This window comes from Neopsephotus bourkii, unplaced genomic scaffold, assembly GCF_033783945.1.
Source record: "Neopsephotus bourkii isolate Nb327-2 ecotype Australia unplaced genomic scaffold, CSIRO-AGI_Nbou_v1 NB_1825, whole genome shotgun sequence".
In the NCBI taxonomy this organism is placed as follows: Eukaryota; Metazoa; Chordata; class Aves; order Psittaciformes; family Psittacidae; genus Neopsephotus; species Neopsephotus bourkii.
In genome coordinates this window covers 9,392,941-9,417,575 of record NW_026902298.1, presented here as the reverse complement: position 1 = coordinate 9,417,575, position 24,635 = coordinate 9,392,941, and the positions used below count along the sequence as shown (strand labels likewise).

The 24,635-nt window shown below is 40.1% G+C and overlaps 1 protein-coding gene and 1 long non-coding RNA gene across 3 annotated transcripts in view; both read right to left on the bottom strand.

Annotated features, from left to right (window-relative positions):
* Positions 1-3,186, bottom strand: part of LOC133207054 (uncharacterized) — a 45,410-nt gene extending 42,224 nt beyond the window's left edge. For both annotated transcript variants that reach the window (XR_009723937.1, XR_009723938.1), the window contains exon 1: positions 3,104-3,186. This is a non-coding gene — a long non-coding RNA (uncharacterized LOC133207054). The remainder of the gene's footprint in view (positions 1-3,103) is intronic.
* Positions 3,187-10,784: 7,598 nt separating this feature from the next.
* On the bottom strand, positions 10,785-21,824 carry ASTL (astacin like metalloendopeptidase). The gene is made up of 13 exons (XM_061343559.1): positions 21,756-21,824; positions 21,498-21,522; positions 19,278-19,294; positions 18,484-18,508; positions 17,609-17,680; positions 16,479-16,613; positions 15,743-15,860; positions 14,854-15,032; positions 14,651-14,735; positions 14,111-14,238; positions 12,984-13,099; positions 12,328-12,553; positions 10,785-11,003 (listed from the first exon to the last, which is right to left on the bottom strand). The coding sequence occupies exons 1-13, from the start codon at positions 21,822-21,824 to the stop codon at positions 10,969-10,971; spliced, it is 1,230 nt and encodes a 409-aa protein (XP_061199543.1). The 3' UTR covers positions 10,785-10,968.
* Between the last annotated feature and the right edge of the window lie 2,811 nt (positions 21,825-24,635).

Genomic DNA, 24,635 nt, shown 5'->3' with positions numbered 1-24,635 from the left:
GGAAAAAGCTAGTCATTCTAGATCTAAATGCATAGATATCACAACTTGACACTGTGTTTATTTTAGTTTGTGTTATGTATGTATGTAGCTGTCACTGACTTTAAAAGACACAGAAGACAATCCAGAGCTGTAAAAAAAATACTCCTATTCAACCATATGAATACATACTTAGATGCTCAATTTTAAGCAATACATTGCTAGGTTAAAGAGGAATCTCCATAGACTTTGGAAACAACACAGGAAAAAAAAACCCCACCTTACATCTGGGGGTGTCTTTCACCAACTTATCCCAAGGGGCTGCACTGGATTAACAGCTTTCACTGGAATGAGGATATCTGGAGTGCACAGTGACAAATCCTTCCCAGCCCATAGGAACTTTAGAAAATAGCCTAGATGAAGTGAAGGGAGAAGGCTGTACTCAACTGAAACTGCAGGGAAGTTCTAGGTCAGCAAAATGCAATTACTAGAGCTGAGTAAGCACTGGAGGAAAAAAGTCCACTAATATTAATTGGACTTTCAAAAAAAACCAAACCTTACTTTAACTTGCAAGAATAAATCTAAATATGAAAGCGTAAATAGTCCCAAACTATATGTTTGAAAGTGATTATTCACACTTTATATTCTAAATGGGAAATGGCTGGTTAAGCAGCACAAATCACAATTACAATGCAGAAACTGTACTCCTTAGGCACCGTACTACTTAAGCACTGAATTAAGACTGTAATTTGAATCATGAATATCCCCAACAAATCGTTCATAAAGTATTCACACAGGGAAAATATTTTCCAAACAAATTTACAAACTCAGGCAGTAAAATTATGTGATAATTTTCCAAGCATTTTGCGAACAGAAGTAGAATAATGTTCTGAATAAATTATCCATGTGAAATAGCCTCTTATTTTGTGATTACGGACTGGATTAGCCACAGTAACAGAAAGTATCAACGTTTCATTATACAATTGATTTCAATGGAAACACGTGTGGATTTTTCCTATATTTTTCCTAAATCTATCTCATTTAACACAGTTGACTGACTCTCTACTACCACATTGGGATAGCCCTGTCCTAAATACTACTCTGTGGAGAAAAGAACTGTATGTCCTGCAAGGAAGGGACTGGTTTCTTCAGTTTTGAAAACCACTTGAACACTATTATCACTCTTGAAATAGATTTTCTTACAGGATAGTTGGGGTAAGACTCATTATTGTGCTCAAGGCCAGGTTGGCCAGAGCCTTGGGTGACATGGTCTAGGATGAGGCATCCCTACCCATGGAAGGGGGCTGGAACTGGATGATAGTAAGGTCCTCTCCACCCCTAATTATTCTACAATTCTATTGTGTGAAATCTAAGTGTAGGCCACCCTAAGAGAAATGGGTAGAAATAGAATCTGATACATACTTCATACCTATGCAAACTAAGAGAATGTTTTGTTTTTCAAAGGTATTTGGTAGTGATGTTTTAATTTATAGAGAGTATAACAAAAAATTTGCGGGTAATAATGGTGAATTCAAATAGAATGGCACTCCTTTTCCATTTACGTGATATTTTAAGCATCTCCCTTCAAACCAATGCTGTGTATCTATTTACTAAGGATATCTAGTTTATCATGCACTTAGCCAACAAACACAGATGCTAGAAAGAAACATTACTGGCAATTACAGTCTTTGGAACTCTTTGAACTAAAGTGATGTTGCCCATCAGTTGAGATCTGTGCACTGTTTAGGTACAAAAAAAAATACAATTCCAGATTTGTGTTAAAAATCTCATATATTTTGGTTAAAAATAATAACAATGTTTTCTAGAATCAAGTCAGAAATGAGCCTGAGTCTTATTGTATCAAACACACTTAGGGTTACATCAGTCAAAATATCTTGCCAGCTACTGTGAAAAGGGGCAGGATTAAAATCAGATCAAATTTACTGGGTTACTTATTTTGTTTTTTAAAATATATTGATGATTTTACTACTGGTGAAAACTAAAATTACATTTCGTTCAGAAAGGAATATTTTGCTCTCTCTTGCAAATCTGCATTCCTACCAAGAGTTATTTTAACTCCAGGAGCTTTCTCACTTTGGGACATTCTACATTGCACTTCCTATGAATGAGTCTCATTTAGGATTCTAGTAATATATCTCAAGCCTAACCTGCAGTATCTTGCATAATTCAAGTTTTGGTGTCTCATGCAGCTTTGCATTTTCATGTAAACAGCTTCTTTTATGCCTCCCACAAAACAGAACCCTGAATTTGCAATCAAAATTCAGTGCTGAATGTGGGTTTCTATGTCTTAAAACTTTTAATCCACAGGCTTACATTCTCATCCCACATTAAGTAGTAACTTACAACTGAGATAAATCCAAATGTGTTAGGAAATCTAATTAGCAACATCCAAATGTAAACTTGTCAAGTGGATCCATATAAACTAGCGAAGCAAAGTATAAGACAATGAAAAACCATTGAGATTTAAAAGATGAAAGGCTTTGAGCCAGATTTGCACTGTTTTCTGCTAGAAAATTATTTCTGAATTTTGATAAAAAGATAATGGTGCATCTTCCTAAAATGTGTAAGATTTGTAACTCCTTTTGGCTAAACCTAATAGAGAAAAGTTTCTCCAAGACTACCATATGAAAGAACAATTAAGTATACCAGAAATGGAAGATTAAAAGTCAAGAGAAAATAATAACAAAAACGAACATCCCTGTGTGCGCATTCTCTCAAATTATATTTCTTTCAATTTAAATGTATTATGCACAAACATAACTAGATTCAATCATTACAATCCCATAAAACAATGATGTGAAAGGAAATAACTAGAAGTTAAAAGTAACAGAAAAGATGCTCTTAAAGACAATTGGATAACAGAAGCTGGATAATAGAAGCAGCCATCATACATATACAGCAAAACAAAGGACTAGAAAGAAAAGCAGAAGTTTCTTCTGTCAAGTAGCTTGACATGTAGAAGTCAAAATAAATAAGATTGATAGGTGTACAAAATGCTAGCAGGACAAAACATTATAGTTAATCAGCTACCTAAGCATTCTCTTAAGTTTCAAAGGCTTTTATTTTACAGATGGCTTACCAGTTCATGAAACTCTGTGATCCTTACCAACTGGTTATACCAGGACCCTGCTACAGAACCATGCCAAGCCTGTTCCAAACCACACTAATACTAAGGAGCACCAATCATCCCAACACCATTTATCTCCTGCTCGCAGGTGGTTGAGTGCACTAATAGGCTTTAATTGCCCTGATCAGTTTAACCTGGGGCTTCCCTACAAACCTTCTGCTTATGGGCTCAAACACCTCATTTAAGCTGAGATCAACACCATTAGTCTCTGGTTAAGCTGAATGGTCTAAACTTCCCCTGTTTAAGTTTGAACCCATTACCCCTTGTCCTATCACTACAGTCCTTAATGAAGAGTCCCTCCCCACCATCCCTGTAGGCCCCCTTCAGATACTGGAAGGCTCCTATGAGGTCTCCACGCAACCTTCTCTTCTCCAGGCTGAACAGCCCCAACTTTCTCAGCCTATCTTCATACGGGAGGTGCTCCAGTCCCCTGATCATCCTCATGGCCTCCTCTGGACTTGTTCCAACAGTTCCATGTCCTTGTTTGTTTGATTTTGGACAAGACAGTTGGAAAATGACAAGAGGGTTTTCCATTAGAGGAGTTGAACATTTCCTGACAGGCAGGAGGAGCACTGTTCCTATGGCACTAACCAGGATAGATATTTGTCAGCTAGGAATTCAAAAGCAGCTTTAAAAACTCTTACCTGGTATTGTTTTTTCTGCCCCTTCAAGCATGAAAACTCTGACATGTGTGTGACTGAAATACACGGAGAGAAGAAAAGACCAAGGCTGCTGGCTGTCGTAACAACCATCACAGTGATGCACATTTGTGTTTCAAAGCCTGAGTCACCTCCCGTACGAAGACAGGCTGAGAAAGTTGGGGCTGTTCAACCTGGAGAAGAGAAGCTGCGTGGAGGCCTCATAGCAGCCTTCCAGTATCTGAAGGGGGGCTTTTAGGGAGGGTTTTTGGTCCTTTGGATCTTGCTGGGAAATATCTGTGGGAATCAAGTCAGGAGCGATGGGTGTGGGAGATGTGAATTAAAACAAGGTAAAAGGAGATCATGAAATAGACTGGAAGATTTTGGGTTAGAATGGGAAGATTTTGGGTTAGGACTGATAGGGGAAGAGCAGCATGAAGGCAACAAGTGAAGGTATGATCAATAACACCAGCAGCACCCGCAATGTCAGGGCAGGAGCTGTGAGAGACAGTCACATAGCTGCTGTGGGGAGCCATGAGAGGCAGAGGTACTACTTGGAAAAGGATTTAAATCTTCCTAAATAATACAGCATTCATATTTTCATAACATTACATATTTTTTATGATACTGGGTTAAAATTGGATGTTCTATGTCTAACATTACAGCAATTATGAACCAGAAACAAGTGCCAGAGGTGAAATGATACTTATCTTGAGATAGGTTTTGCCTTGCTACTGCAACACGTGGTGGGAAAGCAAAGCTGTCAGCTACTCAGACACAGGAGGGTCAGATAGGAAAAACAAACTGCTACAGAGAAAAGTACTGTTTGTAAAGAACAGAAACCTGTGGAGGAACAAGTGGCATCCAGCAGATCATCAGGCTGGTGTGTACATGTTAAGAGGTGAAGAAGATGATGAGTATTCTTAGAGCTATCCTGAAAACCCCTCTAAATGGGATTTGGCTTTTTGCATAAGTGGAAGTCTTGTTTGCTTGTTGATTGGCATATCTATAGTTGGTTAATTTTTACTAACATCTTTTTAGGCAAATAGCTATCTATTTATATAGAAGGCATTTATATATAGTGTTACTCCCTATAAGTAACGCTTTATACGATTTTATTGTTTAAAGTGACATCTTGAATATATATGCATTAGTCCATATTCCTCCTATTATCATCATCACTGCATCCCCCCCTACAAACATAAGAAACGATTTTATGTTTTATCCACTAATATCTTGCTAATCCCAGGAAGGCACATTTTCAGGTTATTAAAAAGTAATAAACACTTCTCCAAAGCAATTTTTTCTATGCAGAATGGCTGTTTCATATTTACAGCTTTTCAAGAACCCATTTGAAGGAAAATTATTCTTATTATTGTCATCGTTTGTTTTACTGGAAATGTCTTTTGGGGATTGAGCCACAGTTTAGTCAAGGCGCTCTATAATTACAGTACTTTGACTAAATAATAAATGTAATATATGACAAATATAATGGAATTATGTCAGTAATTTTAAAATATATGATTTTCCACATGCTTGCTCCAGGAATTTATAAATAAATATGAAGTTTAATATAATACTTTCCATCTGTTATTCATGGTCTCCTTGTGGATTAGAGCACTTGCTGGTCACATAGTTATAGTTGTCAGTGTTTCCAGATCCTAAGCATACAAGCAAAGCTTCCTTTATATAAGAATCCAGGATCAATAGTAAAAAATTGTGACTAATCTCTAATAAGCAATATATTATGTCAAATTAAATGGTTTTATCTCACATTACCAAAGCTGAAATGAACTAAGAATAAGAGGAATAGAATGTTTAGGATTTAAGTATAGTCAAAGAAAACATAATAATTAAAAAGAGAGAGAAAGAGTATTCCTTCTGATACTGTCTTTACCATTTTCCTGGAAAAGATATAAACCAGGTAAATTCAGGCAACATCTATTATGCTAATTAATGCCAAATAAAAATGTTTTCTTTTCATTTCCATTGTCAGGTTTCTCACTCTAATGCCCATCACTTCATTTAAAAGGTCAGGTACTCATTACATATAGAGTGACGTTACTGTTCTATGAACTTCTGAATGTGTTTTGAGCTGTAACTATTTTCCTGGATTTTCCTGGTAAAGGATGATACCAATTCCTCTGAAACTAGAATGAAATACAGAACAGTTTCTATAAATGACTGTATGTGTTGGAATTAGAGGGGAACGAAGAAGGTATGAAGATAGGCTGAGAATGTTGGGGCTGTTCAGCCTGGAGAAGAGAAAGCTGTGTGGAGACCTCAGAGCAGCCTTCCAGTATCTGAAGGGGGCCTATAAGGATGCTGGGGAGAGACTCTTTATTAGGGACTGTAGTGATAGAACAAGGGGTGATGGGTTAAAACTTAAACAGGGGAAGTTTAGATTGGATATACGGAAGAAGTTCTTTACTGTGAGGGTGGTGAGGCACTGGAATGGGTTGCCCAGGGAGGTTGTGAATGCTCCATCCCTGGCAGTGTTCAAGGCCAGGTTGGACAGACCCTTGGGTGACATGGTTTAGTGTGAGGTGTCCCTGCCCATGGCAGGGGGGTTGGAACTGGATGATCTTAAGATCCTTTCCAACCCTAACTATTCTGTGATTCTATGATTCTGAGATTGTGCTTGTTTGCACTTTGTTTTTCTTTTAAGCATTCAAAGCAGTGGGAAAGGCTGACTAAAACTTACCACCTTTCTATAAAGAAAGACAAATATCTTTCATATAAAATAATGATGTGAAAGATATTTGTAAAGCAATATTCCTTCTCAACACAAGGAGCCTGTGAGTCAGAGGAACTTGCCCTTGAGCATCAAGCTAAAATTCTTTCAGATGTATCAGCACATGCATCAGTATGCATCAATGAGAAAAATTCAAGGGAAAGATTACAGAGAAAGTGGAGTACAGTCTTAAATGAAAATACAATCTATATGTGTTGAACTGATTTTAATTTTTGCTATAAAGTCCAGATTGTTCTAGCTCCCTCTTTAGTGCTCCATACCACAGCAGCATACACAACAACTTAATGCCTTGGTCAGTTAGATAGATTTAGAATAGTGGGGCTTTTTTCCCCTAGTTCAGTTTATTGACAGGTTGGCATTTGATCTACAACACAGCACTTCTTTTTCATAGAAATAATCTGCATGTCGATGCTAAGGCACAGAGCACTGCATTGCCTTTCCACAAATCAGTATTTCAGTCTCTCCCTTCAAGCAATGTCTTAACCCAAGTGGCAGCTGGTTAAGAAATATTGGCTTTCAATAAGATAACACTTCCCACGGAAACTAGTTGCCTGAAGGAAAAAGCTTTATCATTTAGCGAAGACATTAACTTAAGCAACTGAATGGAAAGCAAAATTGCAAATGGGTCTGCTTATGTTCACCTGATGCTGTTGCAGAGAGGGCTTGGCCCACCTCTTGCTAGGGACAGGGCAGGGGGGCTCTGGTTGAGACGGATGCCTCTGCTTTGGTGATTTCTGCATGTTCTCAAGGCTTGATCTGAACACAGTTGAAGGGGACCTGCCAGTATGGGCAGTGAAGCAGGATGGGGCACAGCCTCATGTGCCCCATGCATGTGCCTCATGACTGAATACAAACAGCCCAGTGGGGGACCTGGGGTTCAAGGCGAGAGCATAGTTGTCCCATGTCTGCATAGTGCCTAGTGGAGAAGAGTTCAAACCATGAGGGGGAACCACCACTGAAATAAACATGGCAATTATTCGTGCCTCCTCATAGAAGAGCCTCTTGTGTTCAAACAGCTTGTTACTGCAGGAAGAGTAGTTCTCTTTTCCTGCTAGAGTAACAGGAAAATGGAATGACACCAAAAATGTAGCTGCAAACTTGCTGGCGTGTGAGTGCAGGATTTTCCACTGACAAGTCATCTGTGCCGTTGCCTGCATGGAATATAGACCCTGTGGTCATGCCATAAACAATGCATTCCTCCATGATCCTTCTGGGTGCAGAGTCATGGGAGCAGTGTCGTGGGAATGATGTCCCTTGTTATCAATACTGGCTGTTCTTGTAACCCTTGTTTGGCTGCTTCTTCCAGTGCTTTCTCACATGTGCACGTTTCCATCCCTACAGCATTCCTGCCAATCTTCGTATTTCTGTTAAGAATCTCTCCACGAGGACTGGCCTGGCTGGATTGCTATGGATGCAGTCTGGGGGAAGTGCTAGTGTCCTAAAAGTGATGTTCTGTCACATCTGTGGAAGGCTTTGTGTATGTGAAGCTTTCCATATGCCAAAGTGGAGAGGCTTTGTATATATGAAGGTTTCTATATGCCAAAGTGGAGAGGCTTCGTATATATGGTTTCTATATGCCAAAGTGGAGAGGCTTTGTATATATGAAGGTTTCTATATGCCAAAGTGGATTTGCTCCAGGACCAGAAGAAGAAGTCCCAGCTTCACCCCTCTAGGACAGCACCCAAGAAACTGGCAGGGTAGTCTCATAATATGCCTGTGTTCTGTCCTGCTGTAGTACCTTCTAGACTAGGGCTGCTTGAGAGATGCCCACTACTGTCCCAGAGGAGACTGTGCAAACACATGGGTATGGGTTTGGGACAATCCCAGATGTGATTTACAACCCTATGGAAGTACTCCGTTGCCCAGCAAACATTTTTTTCCACCAAGATGGAGTCTCTGGAGATGATTTTGCTGCATTATCTGATGTTTCTTCTGGAGATAACCAAGGATGAGGAAGAGGATGCAGACATGGTTCTGTGTGCGTGTCTGACGATGAGTGTTTGGAACCACATCTTGACCACTCAGTAATATTTAATGAAGCCATTCATAGGCCAAGACACTCACTGGTAGTTCTACTGCCCTGTCTGTAGCCTAATGCATGTCCCTAGAGCGTGAGAGAAATCCCTACATACACAAGGGAAAAGTTATACTTGTGCTATAGGGCAATAGCTGAAAACATGATCCTGCTGAACAGGCTGGCTTCTACACTCAGTTTGAAATTAGGGTGGGGGATGTTTATTATCACAGCAAGAAGGATGCTAAACTCCTTAAGCTGGAAAGCATTTCTAGACATGGACAGGCTGCCTCATACTGTTGTGCCTGATGGTTAGGAACCCAGGCTAGGTGCAATCAGTAACTGCCCTGGGCTGCTCACAACATTATGGTATCTGTGGGGAGTTCCCTGGGGCAAGGGAATGGTCACACGCTCAGGTTGAACCTTGGCTCAGTCTTTTGATCAGCTTCTCCTCTGCCCTATGCAACCAGACCAACCCCATGCAGACATGGATTCTGCTTGCAGCCTCTTGGCAGTGAAATGGATCTTATTCTATCGAGATTAGAAGGGGAAACTGCAGGGTCTTATCATCCACTGGGTTTAGTTTTGCCTAACACACATAACTTTAATTTCCCTTAAAAAGAAAACCCCTCAATTCTTTTAGCAACACACAGATATCACAGCTTTATTAAATTCTCAGTCTTTGTCAACAGTATTTCAGAGCTCTTTTCCACAAAGATCATCTACTGAAATCACCAGCCCTCCTTCGAGCATAAGAATCTAAATCACCTGAAACAGCCTTTTTATCACCCTATGGAACACCTTAATTCCACTTGAAATTCCTCTCCAAACGAAAAAGGCTGGGTCCTCACTGATCCACCAGTAGGTTCTGGCTTTGCATTATTATTTATTCCACTTTGCCTTGTGGGGCTCAAGAATCACAACTGTCAAATATCTTTATCTAGAACTGCATTTTTAACAACATTTCAGAAGGACTAATCCTTTTAAGATGTGTTGATAAGAGACACTTGACTGCTGAGAGTAACTAGAGAAGCGTATCAGACACGGAACCTGTCTTGCAGTGTCTGAAGAACTGAAGAAATGCCTCTTCTAAAGCAGACTCAGAATCACTGTGTTCAGAGGCATTTGCATAGCCACTGTGGATAAAGAAGCAATTTTCAGTGGTATTAAAGTTTCTCTACCACCAAGAAGTGAATGATTCTTCATCAAACAGTATGAATACAGACAGAGCTTTGAGTGAATCCTTGTAAATGAGGTATTTTGGTGCCTCCTTTAACAAAAGAAAATAAATTAATAATTTGTCTTTGGTTGTATGATTTTTACTCTGAGATTCAAATTCATTTTCCACTGCTCTTTCCTAGAAATGTATCTCCATGAGAGGAATTGCAAGCTTCCTAGTGTTACAGAGCAACAGGGAACATATTTGTTTTTTTTCAGACCTAAAAATACAAGTGTTAAGTACTCATGTTAGTCGTGTTTAACTGTCTATGCTATAAGGGGAAAATAGCAGCCTATTTTGTTCTCAGCTCTCTTGCAGGCTTGTCTTAGTCCAGAGGATGTCGTTTTAAAAGTGTGATTGCAGGTAAAGGCTGTGAGATGAACTCTCCAGAAGCTCAGCCATTCTTGCAGATCTCTGTTCTCCTTATGAGATCAGAAGAGGAGAGTTCAGCTTTTTTTTTGCCTGACAAAACTTCTTTAGCTCCTTGCCTGAAGAACTCAAGATGGGCCTGAACTCTGCCAGCATTATCTAGTACCTCTTGTCCTGTCATAGGCTTAATGTATCTGCTGGCTATAAGTGCTTGTGGATAAACAGGTACCCTCAACTGTCCCCTGCCTACCCAAACTGTGCAAGGAAAACTGCAATGGGAAATACCTGTCCTTTAGTGGCAATTATTTTGTCTTGTCCATCTTTCCTGTGATTTAAGGGTATAACATGGTTGTTAAATGTCATTATTGGAAGCTTGAATGTTGGGCTGGGAAAAGGCTCTTTATCTAAGACCTTTTAATGCTCAAGACTGTGAAGATCATAAAATGAATTGGTAAAGCTTGCAGCTTGTCTCTTCAGCCCACTAACTGAACCTATGGTGATGTTGTCACCCCTGTGGCTGAATGAAGGGGGTTAAGAAGTAAGACCACACTAATAGTGTGTACGCCTGGAAGGGACTCTTGAAAAATAGAAATGGAAACTTTTTTTATTATGAAGCTTTTTATTTAATTGTTAAATAGAAAGAGGTAATAACTTAATAGTGCAGACAAAAGGAGGAGCACGCCGGATGTATAGAATTCATACATCTATATGGCTTGGGGAATAAACTTTCTCAGGAAGATGAAAACTTCGATTCATAATAGAATTAAATTTCATACTGATCCAAGCCAGGACAAGAACAAAGGAGGAAATACATAATTTCAATATTCACAGAATAAGTTCTTCATTAAGTCAGTCGCGGATGCTACGTTTTCCTTGGATCCTCACTGTAAATTAAATGAAAAAATATTTAGCTTTCAGAGCTCTCTGAACAAACCATAGTATCTCTGAAATATGTAAATGTTAAATCACATTTTATTTGACAACTAGGATTGGTTTATAGGTGTTGACACATCAAAGTGGCATGGGGAGTTTTCTTATTCTTATTTCCTTCCACAGCTACAATGGACAGGTATAGATACTACACAGAAACAACAAAAAATTGCTGTTTGATTTGGGTATATGGGTAAGTTTCTTTAAGCATTTCAGTGGATTTATGCAAAGTCTGTGTGCTTGTTCTTATCCCATGGCAAAATACAAGGTCATAGAATCATAGAATAGTTAGGGTTGGAAAGAACCTTAAGATCATCAGGTTCCAACCCCCCTGCCATGGCCAGGGACACCTTACTCTAAAACATACAACCCAAGGCCTTGTCCAACCTGGCCTTGAACACTGCCAAGGATGGAGCATTCACAACCTCCTTGTGCAACCCATTCCAGTGCCTCACCACCCTAACAGGAAAGAACTTCTTCCTTATATCCAATCTAAACTTCCCCTGTTTCAGTTTTAACCCATTACCCCTTGTCCTATCACTACAGTCCCTAATGAAGAGTCCATCCCCAGCATCCCCATAGGCCCCCTTCATACAATGGAGCTGAGCTTTCTTCCATACTAATGCAAGCTGCACTACTGTGCAGTTGCTGTAGGCTATAGACATGCACACAGGTATTTCTTTATTCCAGCTGATACATGCTAACTTGAAACCTGTGGTAACTTAATTGTACAGTCATGGTCTTAGTTCTTAATTAAATGGAACTGAAGAAAATGTGTTTCAGGTAGATACATTTGGGGGATCCTGACCATGGAAATACTACCCCTTTTCTTGCCATGGGGCTGGGTGACCTGGCTTTTCATAGATCTGTCTTGCCCTCTGAATTGTGACATTAAAAACTGCATCTTTTTTTCAAAGGAACAATATATTTAAATAATGCATTATGATTTATTCTCTTTCTACTGTGGTACTAACACTAACACTAGCATTAAATTGATGTTATCTTTAATGGCACATGCTTTGGAATGGCAATATATCTGAGAAGCAAAGTGAACAGTACATCACCTAGCTAACACCACTGGACCTGAGCATGGACCCCTTCTGCCTGAATGAGTTAAAAGGCACCAATGTAAGATCAATCCATTATATCAAAGGCAAGGTAGAAAATAATGGCTTTTGTAAAGAGCAGTTCCTCAAACAGTGCTTTTCCTCTGTGAAGAGGAAGGTTCATTAACACAGACTGTTTTTCTTTTTTCACTCTCCTTGTTCTCAGACCTACCAGAAGTAAAGATGGCTTCAAAACCAGAAGCTGTACCAGCACCATCTGTGACGAACTCTACGAGCATGAGATTACCAGAAGCAGTTACATCATTGGGTAACTTTGATCCACAGGTCTTGTCCATTAGAAGTGCAGAAGATTTGCTGGATCCATCATAAACTTTAACATAATCACCCTGACATCCTCTGGTTGTCTGTAGCTCAAAGGCTTGAAAGTGCAATGAAATCTGGAAGGGAAGAGGAAACCATCCTTTATTATACAGGTTTGTAACTTCTTTCATGGAATATCCTATAAAACAGACAGAATCTAAGCTGTAGCCAAGCCCAAATGGGAATTGCTTACCCAGCCTTAACACTCATTCCCTGAAGTTGCAGGGTTCAGATCTAACAGGCCTGTTACTGAATGCTCCCATGCTCAGACTGCTTTCTCTTGATTTTTCAAACCTGAAGCCCAGCATATGGAAGTTTTTCAAAATCACAACTCTGCAGTTGTCTTTGCCCATACCTGGCTTAAGGACAAGAAGTAGAGACTAGGCTGAAAACTCTCTCATGGAAAAGATCTTAATCTGGCAACTGGCATGCAGACAAAGTGCAGAATGCTTAACATAAAGAAGTAAGTTTATGCATATTCCAAGATCACTGTTAACCTGTGATTACCTTTCTGGATCGGGTTCGGATGAGCCAGACACAGTTGGTGTTATCTGAGTAATTTCTTGGGTGGTTGGCAGATCTCAGTGACCCAGATGCTGCATCGAGAATAGTGCTGCAGCGACCTGAGAAAGAAACAGTATTTGCTTCAGCACCAGACTTGCAGAAGCTTCCATTCCTTTGCAATTAAAATCTCTTCAGAATGGATTGGTCTCGATTTTCTGATCTGCCAGTATTCATTTCAGAGTACTGGTATGTCCTGATTAAAATGAAGAATCATATTGTCCTAATTTTCACATAATGCATAAGCATCTGCATCAAAACGGAAAATAAAGTAGTGCTTAGAAAAAGCATCAGCTTTTATTGATTACTCCATAATTTAGCATGGGATCTCTCTGTACCTCTATAAAAAATGTGAGAGATTTCAATTCACTGCAGTTGGTAATGTTATTTCCAACTGAGATGGGAAAGTCAAGTGATGTTAGAAGAGTCAAGTGCGAATATGATTGTCTGTAATGCTTAAACTCTAAGCTTGGGAGGAGGTCTTGAGCTTTCCTCTGTGCAAAGGGTAATACTTCACTAATTGTGTTTTCTCCCTTTGACTAAATAAATTTCTCTGTATGGGAGAATATCTTCTAACAGAGGTTAAAAATAAAGAGTTAAAAATACATGCAAGTATAGAATGACAGCTTTAACATGTGAAAACTGAACAAGGATTCATGAAACTGTTCCAGTTCAGAGAAGCTTATAACTGTTCTGGTTTGGCTCAGGTCTTAAATGCAAACTGCAATGAGGAACAGGGATGTCTGGTTCTTTGTGGGATTTATAGTTGTATCTTGAGCTGTAAGAAAGCAAATTACTCCAGTGAAGCTACAATGTGGTATGCAATTAGGCCACTTATGCCAGTATAGTGAATGTGTCTGATTTAATGTAGAAGCAGAAAGCATTTTCCCACTAATCACAGTGTGCCTCTAGCTTCACCTTTGCATTCTCTCCTGGCACATCCTTGATGGGTACTATGAATTTAAGTGAATAGTCTCATATTCTTTAATGAGAAACTGTGTCTCTGCAGTGTGCCCAAACATGTCTGAGAAAGGTCTGAATAAACAATAGAAGGATGGCTCTGAGACACTTACTGCAATTGTAAAGTTTGTTGATTTTGGCCACGTCCAAGTTGCTTAGTCCCTGCCTTTGTCCAATATGGACTGAGTCATCAGGAATTGGTACAATAGTTGCTTTCCCAGTGGTATTAGTGAATGTATATCTGCAAAAAGCAAAACAAAACCAAACCAAACCATAAAAACAAATGGTTTTCAGGTACAATTACTTCTTCCAGGATTTAATGGAACGTTTTGGAGGCAGAACAAGAATGGTGCTCATGTTGTTGTGACTAGCAGTGCCATTCAAATAGGTTTATTTAACATATTCAGCAGTAAGCAGAGTCAATCTCAAGATGTTCTCCTTTGTTCCCAAGCTCAGCTGTGAATGGCTGTTTAATGGAAAGCTAAAGGGTAGTGAATAAGATAACCTTAAGGAGAGGCTTGTTTGAACTGATTCACAGTGTTTGTGTCAGAAGGAGAAATGGGGAAACTGGTAGTTAGGAAAGAGTTATTGTAGAAACTAATTCTAACGTAAGATTTGAGTTCCAACAAAAGCAATGCCATGCTGCTACTTACGGGCCATAGTGCATTACTGAGGAATAATCATATGGAAGACCCAGGTTATTCGAGTTTTCAAACTTCTTGAAGTCTGGTCTGTCAGCTGGAATATATAATATTGTACTTAGTCTATGCTCCCTATCTACTCCCTTCAAGGAGGAAGGAAGAGCTGGAAATGGTAGGATGTATTACACCACATTGAGGAGTTCAAAAGTACTTGCCTGGACTGATGTACTCCCACATGATCTTTACATGTTTATCCCTGTCACTTCGAGAATGTTCATGCAAAAAGCCCAGAGCATGGTCCAGTTCATGTTGAATTATTCCTTTCCACGTGCAGCCTCCTTTCATTACAGAGACAGTCTGGCCACCTCCTACTCTCCCATAGTTGGACCAGCAGCTGAGAGAACATGGAATACCAACAGAAGACTTTATTGTCAGGCAGAAAAAGGGACAGAACAGAGAACCTTGCTTCACACATGTCTTGTGGGAGTGAAGGGATTCCTTCCTGTCCGCTGTGGTAGTCTACAGAAGCGCAAATCTGACCATGATGTAGGAAACAACAGTGTGATCATTACTAAAGCATCCTGGAAGACCTTCATTAGCATGGAGGCTCCTACATTCTGACTGTCTGTGCACAGTGACTTTAAGACCCTAGAAATAACAGTTGTTTTTCCAAAACACTGAACCCTGTGAAAACTGGAGCAAAGATGAATAGCGCTTTAAAGCTAATGGATGATAAACAGTTCTCTTATAAGCTTTAATTCTAACCTTGACAGCCAACTGTGTGACTCAGAGAACTGTTTATTTCATTAGTTGAAATTGGTTTTGCCTGTCCAAATAAGACCTCCAGTAACGTGCTATATGCGGTGCTAAGTCTGCATTATACCACACAGAAAGCATGAGCTTGTTATTCTTTCCACCTTAATGGTGCTTTCCCATGATCTGCATCACTTCAGTGTCTTTGTTGAGTTCCTGATACAACTGCCAAGTCCTTGCACTAGCAAGGTATGCGAGGAGATCCATTCCTCTTTCCTCTCTAAGGCCACATGGAATAAGTGTGGTGAAGAACTGAAAAACAATGTAGCATAATTTGTTAATTCAACTTACCCATCAGCAGATTTAATGCTGAGGTAGTCACGCTCTGTCTTACGCTTCACAAATTTAATACAAGTCAGTGCTTCAAATTCTGCCATGGCATCATGAATCCCATTTATGTGGCTCTCATCTGGAGAAGAAAGGGTTAATTGGGGGGGATCACACAAGGACCAATAATTAATTAATTCAGTAATTAATTTCATTTAATCTAATAATAGCCCTGCATTATCTTCTTTATCCAGAAATGATGAAATAGATTCAGGTGGGTTTTCTCAACTACTTGTTTCAAATTTTAGTAGTAATTGTGATGTATCTTAAGGTCCTTTCCAACCCTAACTATTCTATGATTCTATTCTATTCTATTCTATGGTCTTCTGATTAGATACTTGGAGACAGTTATACAAAGCTCTTTTGCTGATGAAAAACAGGATATTGAAACCATACTGCAATAGTCATGAAACTTATAAAGGCAGGTATTCTGGCAAGTACCATTAGAAGGAATGATCTTTCTTGTCTCCAAGAGACCAGTCCCAAAACATTATGAAGGCAAACTTCTCAAGGATATTTGATCTCTTTATCTTTTTCCTGTTGAGATCTTTGTAATTCACAATTTATCTGTGCTTGCACAGTACAAGTGAATCCTTAGAACTGATTTAATCAACTATTTGTGAGGCCACTGGAAGTAGATTTCTACCTGAAGCTTGTTGAATAAAATCCATTAAAAATAGTAACAGAAATTTATACCCACCATAAGTAGGATCCAAGACGTAGGGCACACGAACAATCCCATCGCTGGACTGTGGCCAATTGCAATGGCGACAGTTGATGGCACTGCGACTCCTTCGTGGAGCTATGTCACCTTCTTGCAAGTACTGAGAGCTGTCTGTGGTGAGAGAGAATGGGTGGAAATTCCTGAGCCACAGATTGCTGGGCATTTGCTAAGTATACTTGGAAAAGTGTCACTCTACTCATCCTCCTTTTCTATTTTTCCCTAAGCATCTGCTCCTGGCTAGCATGAGAAATGTACTATTGGGCTAGATGGACTTCTAACGTATCCCTACTTTTGCTGCTGTGTCTTCAGCTAAGACAAAAGATGGGAAGCTCCAACTCTCTTGGATGGGGCTAAGGCAAGAAAGGAAATGACCAAAAGCAGTTGCAATAGTGAGAGGGATATTGTTCTCTGGTACTATTTCATCATCTATTTATGTGACACTGAATGAATGGCATCAAACATCTCACCAGGAAGGATCCTGGGGAAAAAAAAAGAGGCGCCAATAAGGAAAACCAAGAAGGGAAGCAAACCGAAAAGAGAAGTGAGTGTTGTCTAGAAAAAAATGTAGGATGGTTTGGTGTCCATTTCTAGACAGTAGTAAAGCTTCTTAAATAACTACTGAAGGAGAAAATGTGAAAAAAATAAGCTAATAGAAAGGGGTATGTTTGGAAGAATCAAGGGAGAGGAAGTCTGGAGCAGGGAGCATGGAACTGACTATAGCTTATCTAGGAATCTGTACTATAAAGCCATATGATGACTGAATGCAAGTGATGCATGCAATCAAGAAAAAAGCAGTTAAATAATAAAGCATCCAAATATCCAAGTTCTCTTCTTATGCCCAAAGAATGACAAAGATGTGGAGAATTAAAGCTGAAGAAGCTGTCTGGATAGTTCAGTTGCCTTCATACCTGATATCATCTAGAGATTCAAGATGCCATGGGACTTCAGCAGACCACACAGTTGTCTGACTCTGGGCATCTCTTACATGATGGTGTGCAAGATGGGAAAAATACTTGCACAGATTGTGGTAAGACTTGTACCTCCCACATCACCCAAAAAAAAAGTAGTAGAAACACCCATTATAAGCAGGGATTTGGTGGTATTACCTTTGTTAATTTTCAGAATTCTGTTAAAAATTACTTCTTCCTCAGTATCAGACTCTGTAGGTGATGGAGATTCTGCACAGAAATACAAGAGGATCACTTTCTCATTCCCATGGAAAATGCAAATCCTGATTTTTAACCTGGTGAATTTGCAGGAACTTTCTTAGACTGGGTCTGGATTACAGTGATGCATGTAAAACTTACAGACCCTATTCAGGGACTGGCATGGGATTCAATTGTGTAGATATTTGCCCAATGACACAGTCTTGTGAACCTCCATCTGTGGCTGTTCTGGCATTAATCCAACCCCAAAACCCATTCTCTTTCAATCTTCCCCTCTCTCCCCAACAGCACAGTTTTCCTTCTGCATGCACAGTTCACACTCAACCCCCCAGCATAAAACACCAAGGGCAAAAAGGATGGAAGGAGTCCTGCTGCTTGCTGCTGGTCCTGATGACCTCTTGAAAAACCCTTGAAACCAATGAAATTAGAACTGTATTGCTGTTCCATGGGGTTGATTGATCAGCTAAGCATCAGGGACAAGTAGAATAAGCCAACGCTGAGCATTATGCAGTAAGTCTTGACATCAATAAAAGCACAAGCACATGGCCTATATGCTTTCTGTAACCTTTGGAAGTAACTTAAGTCAAGTCATTATCTAAGCAGAGCTATTTTCAGTAGAAATTACAGATGAGGTTTTTAGCAAGGCCAAGAGATTGGCCAAAAACAAAAGACCCTGCTTTGCATGAAATACGGTGAGTGAATCTTCTTCCTTAAGATTAATCTGTGCTAAGCACATGTTGTTTTCTGCAGGAATTGGGTAGCTAACAATCAGTATGTCCTATCAAATACTTATATTTAGATAGAGTAATACATACCATATATATCCTCTTGTGTAGTAACCTGCAACAATGATGCATTAGTGTTATTTCTCACTTTACATTATAACAAAAATATTAAGTAAGAGAACATGTATGATCAAAAGTGTGTAGGCAACCACTGAAACTGTCTTCCACCAGTGCAGTATTGAGGTTTTACACACTGCATCATTTGTAAAGAAGTACCATGTTGTGGTAGATATTCTTCTTTGATATCTTGGCAAATATGGATATTATAAAGGGAATAATAGACTCATAAAATCACAGAATGGTTTGGCTTGGAAGGCACCTTGAAGATCATCTAATTCCAACCACCTGCCATGGGCAGGAACATCTCCCACTAGACCAGGTTCCCAAGGAGACTTGGGAAATGCAAGTGCAGTAAGTTTCAGATCCTCCCAGTATCACCTCATCATCACTTTCACCATACAGTGGTGAAAGGCTGGGGTACACACTGCTTCAACGGAACTGTGGGGCTGGTACCCAGTTGTGGGGATCATGTCTGTAGCAAAGCAGATTGCCATCCTTCTCTTGCCTTGTATAAATAAAAAGGAGTTTGAGTTTTCTCTATGACCCTTCTCTAGAAGGCAAAAGCATCGTGGGATGTGGAAAGTATCTGGGCATCGTGGAGCAACAAATGGAATAGGGATGGAAACCTCTCACTCTGTTACAGTGTTGATTGGAAAAGTATTTCCTGTACAGATGGAGGTATGAGTGGAGTACATGAATCTTGACCTCACTTTCCACAATGCTGAACCCCAAAGTAATCAAAAGAGCTCATTAGCTGTCCTTACCTCAGTAGGTTCTGTTGCTGCAAAAAGCAAGGAAGAAAAGAGACAAACAAAAGCAGCAAATTAGATTCTGACTGCAACTTCATGGTGTTCAGTAGCTCAGGCCTCCACAGCCATGGGAATGCCTTTGGCAATTCCCCTTGAATGGAGGGGAATGGGGTGCATTAACTGATACATGGACACAGAAACTGATGTTTAGAAAAAGAGCCATGAAAATTCCTGGTAGATCTTGCTAAGGGACAGAAACCTGGTCATGTTCCATTAAAGAATCAGCAAAGCATTTTATCAGCTTCAGTGCGAAAAGTAACAAAGGAAACCAGGGACCAAAATATGCTCTGCCTTAGATTGTATTGCAAGAGGTGCAGGCTAACCAGCTCAACAATCCTGTCTGGTTCCACAGTGTCAAAGAGGAAAGTTATAACATAGGATGAAGGCTGTTATTTAGCCATGAGGCAAATAATCTCAGCTTCAGTTTGTACCTGACAGCAACTTGGAATCATTCTGAGTCCTATTATTTCTTTCTAGTGTACCATCTTTTATATCAGAAGTCAGTTTTTAGATACAAACATGGAAGTGAAAATCTGATCTGATATTTAAATTTATGAGCAGAAACTTCATTGTTAGAATGTCATAAAACTTTAGAAATTGCAAGGACCTCCAGGGGTCATTCTTTGTCTGCTTTCCCTAAGGCAGAAATGTTATGCCTGTCCACAGTTTGTTTGACCTGTTCTTAAGTATGATGAATGTGCCCCAAACCTGTCTGGCAATCTCCTCCAGTTTGCCAATAATTGTAGTTTTCTTTGACAAAAAATAAAGCCTTCTTTGTTGTTTTTTCCCCCATCCAAAACTGACAAAAAACACTTAGGTGAATAGTTCTTATTTCTAAGCATACCCATGTTCCTTATCTTTCTGAACACACAGTTTCAACAGATGTACCAAGCTCTGTCGCATCTTTCCCTTTTCATAGTTGTTATTGACCAAAAGTGCTGAGTGGACTTCCTCCTACTCAGAATCTATGTAGAACCTGCAACAGAATTGCCTCTATTGAGCCAAAAAGGCTTCAGTCTTTCCACATTGTCACTTCTGTTACATGACTGTGGGAATCCACTGTAATGATGGTGGTTTGTTATAGAGAAGTTCACTCTGTTCCCACCAGGAAGATCCATGGCACATAAAACTTTCTGTAGGAAAGTATGTTTTTGAGTTGGTTGACCAGATTCAGAATCCATGCACTCAAGATGCACTAGATTAATAGACTAGTCAAAGTCAAGAGAAATTAGGCTCCAGATTCCTAGGCACATAAAACCTGCAACCCCTTTTTAAAACTAAGATGAGGTATGACAGAAGGCATCTGCCACATCCTTCATCAAATAAACAACTGGTGTGATACAGCCTTCAGAATGATGCATTTACATTTCCCTGCACTGTAAATACTGAAAGATGCTTCAAAAAGGCACAAAAAGCTGTAACAATGATAAGTTAAAACTTATTATATGCATTTGTCCCAGTCACCTGCAACTCTGAGTCCCAGCAACTGACTACTTTGAACTCAAGCATGTCCCTTAGCCAGCTCCAAATATGCTGAGCAGTAATTTTACAGCACCCCTTTGCTTCCATGCCATAAATGACAGCTCAAAAGAAGAACTGGTCAGTGCTCTATTTTCCCAAGGCCTCTGCCTCTCACAGCTCATCACCCCCTTCCCTGCTGTAGTTGAAGTCTACCTACAGATTTATTTCCATTGATGTTCTATGGAGATCTGCAATTATCCCATTCTATTTTGTGAATTGACAAAAGCTTTCCAGCTAAGCCCGTACTATTTGTTTTCTATCCCAGCACAATGCAAAGATTTCTCTGACACCTGACATCTCTTTCTCTTAACGCTGCACCAGGTAGGCAAGGAGGCAAATGAGTAGCAGTCTTTTTGTAACACTCAACTTAATGGGAAAATATCCAAATATCTTACTAAAACGCTATTTCCAAGCCTGTGAAAGCAGATCTGAATTAACTGAACATGCCATACCCCAAAGTATGTGTAAAGCACTTCCATATGAAAACACATCTGTAATCAGCCCAAAAACAGACTAGGAAACATGGCTTTATTCAAAAGACCTGAGAGTCAGTGCTTCCACATTCTCTAAAGACAAGTCACTCACACACAAAGTGTGTGATACACAGTCACGAATGAACAGTTGTCTTTAAAACACAGTAAAAATCCTACTTACTTGTTGTGCTGTTTTCATAGTTCTCCTGCAAAACCAATAGGAAAAAGGCATTATTCTCCCACAGCTCATAAATGCAGTAACAACAGCATCAAAATCAGGCCAAAGGGAGGAACTAAATTATTACATTTGCTTCATATATCATTATATTACTTATATTTTTCTTGCAGGAAATTTATCAGAATGGGTCTCCACAGCATCACTCCAAGGAAGAACAGCTCAGTTAGAAGATGGAGCAGAGCTGCATGGAGCTGCTCTCACCTGAATAGGGAAGCCCAAGGTAGCATGAAGCAGAAACGCAGTGAAGACTAGGAACATCTTCAGATCCATTCTCCAGTCCTGACAGACCACCAGCGCGTGTCCTTATCTGCCCGTTCGGAGCACTGCCGCTAGATATACCAGCAGAGCCTGCTCTGCCAGGGGGGGGAAACCTGCTCCAGCCAATGGGAATCCTAGCAGGAGGCAAACTTCTTTTGCAGCCTCAGTAGCCGGTTTAGCCTCTGGGCATCTCTGGTGGTGTGCTGTTGCTGTCACTGTGATCTATAGCATCCCTTGTCTTCATGCTGCCATTCATGCTCTCTAGAGATGGATCAGCCTCATGCTTGTGCTTCCATGCACTTCCTCTGTTTCTTGGAGGATCTTTCTGTAAGTGCTCAGTTTGACTGATACCACCTAGGAAGCCCTTATTCCTATATAACTTTCCAGAGTACTGCATTGCTGGGATTTCAGATGGTAGGTGACTTTTTCTGCATGTCACAGAAAGCACAGAAGGCCATTAGAGTGTTGTGTTGCTTTAGAACATGCAATACATCATTACTCCATGAAGTCATGTCTGATTTCCTTGAGAAGTTATCCTTCATCTTCTCAGCTTATGGTTCTATAAGTAGAATCTTTGTTTCCCGTATCCTGATAATTCATAATATCAGGAATATTTCCTGTGTTCCATAATTCCTGACAGTCTAACAGTTGTAGGTGAACAGCAGTCAGAGAAGGAAAAAAGCCGACAACAGCATAAGCAGCACTACTCATTCTGAGAAGGATTAACAGACCTGTTGCTTGTTGAAGTGCTCTTGTCCAGAAGTGGATGTAGGAAGAAATGAGCAGAAGAAATGCTTGTAAAAGGTAAACCAGCAGGCACCAGGCCTCTTGTCACAAATAGCTCTTGTTGCAAGCTCTTCTTCCAGCAAAGCTCTGCTGGGTGAACCATTTGCTGAAGGTGGTGCAGTTGGTGAATTGCCTGGTCTCTGATACACACTTGTTCCATGTCAAAGTTCATTATCCATGCATGGAGAAGGAAACTGAATTATAGAGTATACATATTCTCTCTCTAGACCATGACACTGCTTAGGTACCGTTTGAGTAAGTTTTAAACCCACTCTCACTGTTTCTATTTCCGTATTGAATAAGATGTTCTGTAAATTATCCATTTTGGTGAATGAATCAAGAAGCAGCAGAGGGCTTTTCACCCATTTGTCTCCAAATCATTAAATCATAGAATCACAGAATCGTTTGTATTGGAAAGGACCTTAAGATCATCCAGTTCCAAGCCCCCTGCCATGGGCAGGGACACCTCACACTAAACCATGCCACCCAAGGCTCTGTGCAACCTGGCTTTGAACACTGCCAGGGATGGAGCATTTACCACTTCTTTGGGTAACCTGTGTGAGCGCCTCAGCACCCTCACATCCAGCATCATACTCAGTCAAGGCTAGGAATTACATGGAAATGTAATCTGAATTGCACTGGTGGTTTTTACTCTACTATTAATTCAGTGGGAAAAAGCTTACAGTCTCACATTGCTATTTAAAGAAAGTCTGGACTGACAAAATTCAGGGATAAACTTTCATTGCACCCACAGGGAGGCAGCACACAAGGATACCACTTCTCCCTTTCTGTCCCTGCACTCTCCCTGAAGTAAGGTATGCAGCACCTAGGCACCAGAAAGTGCAAAGCAGGGTAAGATGTTGAGGATGAAAGAACAAAGATCAAGCAGGCATTGTCAGCATGCTGATTCTGCTGACACAGGCAGTCTGTGTGTCCTCTGTGCGCATAAACATCTGCACTAAGCAATACTAAGTGCCTTTCTTCATATTTGCGTATTACAGAGATGAAAATCCTCCTTGTGCTGAAGCAAAGCTATGTAGCTCTGGTCTGCAGTCCTAGAATGGTTTTCCAGGTTTCTCACTCAATACAAGGGCAAAACGTCTGTGATGCCAAAACCATGCCAAACAGACATTGCAGAATGGGGCTTGCATTGAATCTGCTTCCTTTAGAATTAAGTGGGGGGGGAAAGGCAAAAACAGTCCAGGATGAAAAGGATGGATCAGAGGTAGTGAGGGAATAAAACAAAGTTTAAAAGCAAGCTAGGAAGGTTGGTAACCTTGGAATCTTGGTAGCATGTTATTGGGAAAAAGCTACTGCCTCCTAAGTGACAGATTAGCTGTTTGTGCTCAGGAATGAATGAGGGAACCGGGCTGGCTAAAGGATGCTGCACATTTTATGCTGGACATAGAATCATAGAATAGTTAGGGTTTGAAAGGACGTTAAGATCATCAAGTTCCAACCCCCCCTGCCATGGGCTAATATGCTGCCATATGAAGCAGTTCATCAGACAGATTTCTGCATGCCATCTTTTCCTTATGCTAACAAGATCAGGAGATTGCTGTTAGGATCAAGAATGTGGATGTAAATACTACATCTGGCAAAGTACACACAGTAAAGTAATGGGGAGTGCTGACACGTATGCCTGTTGTGCTTCTCAGGATCCCATCAGCTTTGGTTTGTGCTCGATATTTAGATTCAAAATGTGGCTGATTTCCTCAGTGTGGTGTTATGGGGGAGGACGTGTCAGCAGTCCCTTTATCATTAATCAAAATATTACCTAAATTTTGAGATATTGCAAAAAACATTATATGGTTTTACCAGATACAGTAAAGCTGCAAGAAAAAGTGCCATAGAAATTGTCTTGAACCTTTAGGAGCCAAACCAGGGCTGAGCAAAGAGCAACTGTGCATGTACAGAAGAAAAGCATGTGGGAAATTCTATTGTACTTGAGTTCTCCTGTCTGTATATCCCAGTTTTATGGGACAGCAGGGACAGTGATTGCAAGTGTCCAAACCAACAAAACATCAGGAATTACTT